At 32.1% G+C, this 3,765-nt stretch overlaps 1 protein-coding gene across 1 annotated transcript in view; it reads left to right on the top strand.

Annotated features, from left to right (window-relative positions):
- LOC106474184 (glutamate receptor ionotropic, kainate 1-like) overlaps positions 1-3,765 on the top strand; it is a 36,653-nt gene that overhangs the window by 22,146 nt on the left and 10,742 nt on the right. The window contains exon 4 of the mRNA XM_013934875.2: positions 1,495-1,656. Within this exon, the coding sequence (XP_013790329.2) occupies positions 1,495-1,656 (162 nt within the window). The remainder of the gene's footprint in view (positions 1-1,494; positions 1,657-3,765) is intronic.

Genomic DNA, 3,765 nt, shown 5'->3' with positions numbered 1-3,765 from the left:
CTAGCGCAGATAGCCCTCGTGTAGCTTTGCGCGAAATTCCAAAAACAAACAAACAAACTGTTTTCGAAATTTGTGTAGCTTAATTATGCAAAATACCGTTATTAAAACAAAAAATAATTTAATGAAGTTTAAATTCACAGGCCTATGTAATTAGTCTAGTGGGAATAGTGATGAACATAATTAATCTAGTGGTACTAGTACCGAACATTGTTAGTCTAGTGGTCATAGTACTGAACATAATTAGTTTAGTGTTACTAGTACTGAACATAATTAGCCTAGTGGTACTAGTACCGAGAATTATTAGTTTAGTGGTACTAGTACCGAACATTATTAGTCTAGTGGTATTACTAGCGAACATTATTAGTCTAGTGGTACTAGTAGCGAACATTGTTATTCTAGTGGTACTAGTAGCGAACATAATTAGTGTAGTGGTACTGGTACCGAATATTGTTAGTCTAGTGGTACTAGTAGCGAACATGATTAATCTAATGATAACAGTAACGAACATTATTAGTTTAGTTGTACTAGTACCGAACATTATTAGTCTTGTGGTACCTACAACTAGGCTAATTATGTTCAGTACTAGAAACACTAAACTAATTATGTTCGGTACTACTAATAGCGAACATAATTAGTCTAGTGGTACTACTACCGAACATAATTAGTTTAGTGTTTCTAGTACTGAACATAATTAGTCTAGTAGTACTAGTACCGAACATAATTAGTTTAGTGGTACTACTACCGAACATAATTAGTTTAGTGGTACTAGTACCGAACGTATTAGTTTACTAACTCGTATTTAACTACAAACAAACTGGTTTATTACTGAAAGCTGAAACTCAGAACTATTGTTTTAAAATGATAAATTAATTTCCGTATCTTTTGTTATGAAGCGTTTTTCAAATCATTCGTTATGAATTTATAATTCAGCTCTATAAACTGAGTTGACAAAAACAAGATTAGGAATAGCTGATTTCATGAATATTGATTTATAAAACCTCAAGATACCGGAAGACAGACGATGGCGTTTTTAGACGATTAGTAAATTTTAAGAGATCTTAACTATTTTATTTTATTCTCATAACATAATGAATTTAAGAAAATGAAAATGTAATAATTACGAAATTCTTATACTTTCTGATGTTATTTTTCTTTCCGGTCAAAGTTCACAGAATGTCTGTGGAGTATTTAGAGAATGTGAACAGTAAACATCTAAGTGAATATTTTCTTTCTTTACAGTTTATATAATTTATTGGTGTTATTTTTTAAATTATACACATATTAATGTCCAAATCATAAGGCTTACTCCATTTACATCTTAATTGCTCATTAAGAAAGAAACCAAGTCTTATATCCCTTCATTATTTGACTAGATGCGGTTTCATAGATACATATTCTCATTATTACTGCTACGTTCTACAAATAATTGGTTGGAAACAGAATTGTTTTACCTAGATTGGAGCTGTATTAGTTTTTAGTTTGTTTTATTAATAGGACTTACACACCATCGATCTGAAGGAATTTCAACGAGGAAGGACTAACATAACAGGATACAGATTAGTGGATCCCAATCAGCAAGTTGTTGATCCTGCGTGGGATTGGGTCTACAGAGAAGGAGGTTACAGGAAGATTTTCCAAGCCAAAAAGCTTTGGAAGGTGTTGTTTTGTTATGTTATTTAATGGTTATTGTTTGTTGCATAGCGACAACCAAACTATATATGTGCATATATATAGGCTGTATTTCAGGCATTTAATTTCTTTATAATTACCATTCACTTGTCAATTAATTTTTCATATCCAACTAGTTTATCTGAGTTATAAATATACAGTTGTTATGTATACCTTCTATATAATCTCAACATCACGAAAGACATATTGTGTATATTTTTATTTGAGCTCATTATTTCCGAACACAACATTTTAAACATGTAAGTTTAATACTGTATCTACAGTTTGAGTTGATTTTACAAATACTGATTTAAACCACAACCAAAAAAAGTACTAGAGCAGCGTTCCGGAACGCTCCGGCTCCAATAAACCACTGATATCAGCGTGTTTTCTCTGATTATCGTAAAACGATTTGTATTTTGTGTAGATGTATACTCACGGTGTTGTGTAGCTTATACACGATAACAAGGGAATGTTTATATATCTAACCCTCTGTCTGTCTGTTTGTCTGTCTATCTATTTTTTTTATCTTTTCATGCTTTCAGCTATTTTAAAGCTTTAATGATTACTAATAATTCATATTCATCACACTTGAACGTCTAACTATTCCAGCTACAATACAGAGGAAAACTGTAATTTATGCTTGCGGCATGATTCTTTTTAATATTTGTTTTTACGTTAATATCAAGAAGTAGCTAAATAAACAGCCAAAGGTGACTGTTTGTATTCGTGAATATTTCCAAAAGTTACCGTAAGATAATATGAATAATGACGACTTTTTATGCATTTATTCGTACGCCCAGAAAAATCCATTATTTTTTAACTTGTCGTCACGCACGAATAAATTTTATGGAATGTTTAAGTTAAAATGTTTATTAAATGTCCTAGTAACATTTTTGTTAAATCATTATTAACTTCCAATCTGATCAAAACTCAAAATAACCCAATATTAGGTATAGTTAATTAAGCATAGTGAACTTATAAATATTAGAATTCATTGTTTCGTCAGTTATGTATTTTTGTTGTTAGCAATATTTTCGGCCTTAATCCCAATAATGTCCTTCTCAGGAGATTTAATTTAGTCCTAAATTTATATGCTAAACTATCAATGTAAAATAATCTCTGTAAGAATTATATAGTAATAAAACGAAATTGTAACAATATGTGTTATATGCAATGTAACCAATATTGTAAATGAAATTATCATTAAATACCTTACTTAAGCTACACACAAACTACTTGCTAGCTATAAATACTGTCGTTGACTTAATGTTCGTTGAAGAACTGAAATTTACATAATCACCCCTAACAACCTCTTATGTCCAATGCCAAGCCATTAAACGGCTCCAACGGTGTAACTTGTAAAATAGCCTGACACATAGATAGATTACTATGACACGTGTTTAGCTATAGATTCGAGTACAGACTGTAGAACAAAAACCTAATGCTTACGATGATACAATAAACGACGGATTAAATGAATAACTGAATCGTACAATAAATAGCAAGAATATTAACTGTGCAATTAAAATATAATCAAGTTAAAGATAAGAAAAACATATTCTAAACATTCTATAAGAATTGTCTAAAAAGAACCAGTCTGTCACTTTACAGCACAAGTGGAGCGGGCGAGAGGGTAGTTTGTTTGTTTGTAGTTAAGTACAACGCTACACAATGGGCTATCTGTGCTCTGCCCACCACGGGTATCTAAACCCGGTTTCTAGCGTCGTAAGTCTGCAGACATACCTCTGTGCCACTATGGGGCTAAGCGAGAGGAAGTAACTTGTACAGTTAAATTTTAAGTAACAGCCGAAGTCTATATAGTATAAGAACAGAGACATCTCAATAATAATCTGTATTATTATTCTGCTTGTGTGTATGTACGACCGTTACGCTTTCTGACCGAGAACCTGCTGCATAAGCATGCGTAGTTAGAATGTTTCCCGAAGAAAAACCGCGCATGCGCATTATTCACTCGACGACAAACAGTCTGCCTGCGGCAGAGAGCTGCAAATCCTGAGTGATCAAATTGCTACAATTGCTATATGAAACAAGAAGTAAAAACAAAAGGGAAATGTAAATATACTTCACTCACCA

The sequence above is a fragment of the Limulus polyphemus genome, unplaced genomic scaffold (assembly GCF_000517525.1).
Source record: "Limulus polyphemus unplaced genomic scaffold, Limulus_polyphemus-2.1.2 Scaffold6923, whole genome shotgun sequence".
NCBI classification, from domain to species: Eukaryota; Metazoa; Arthropoda; class Merostomata; order Xiphosura; family Limulidae; genus Limulus; species Limulus polyphemus.
This window is presented reverse-complemented; position numbering and strand designations above follow the sequence as displayed.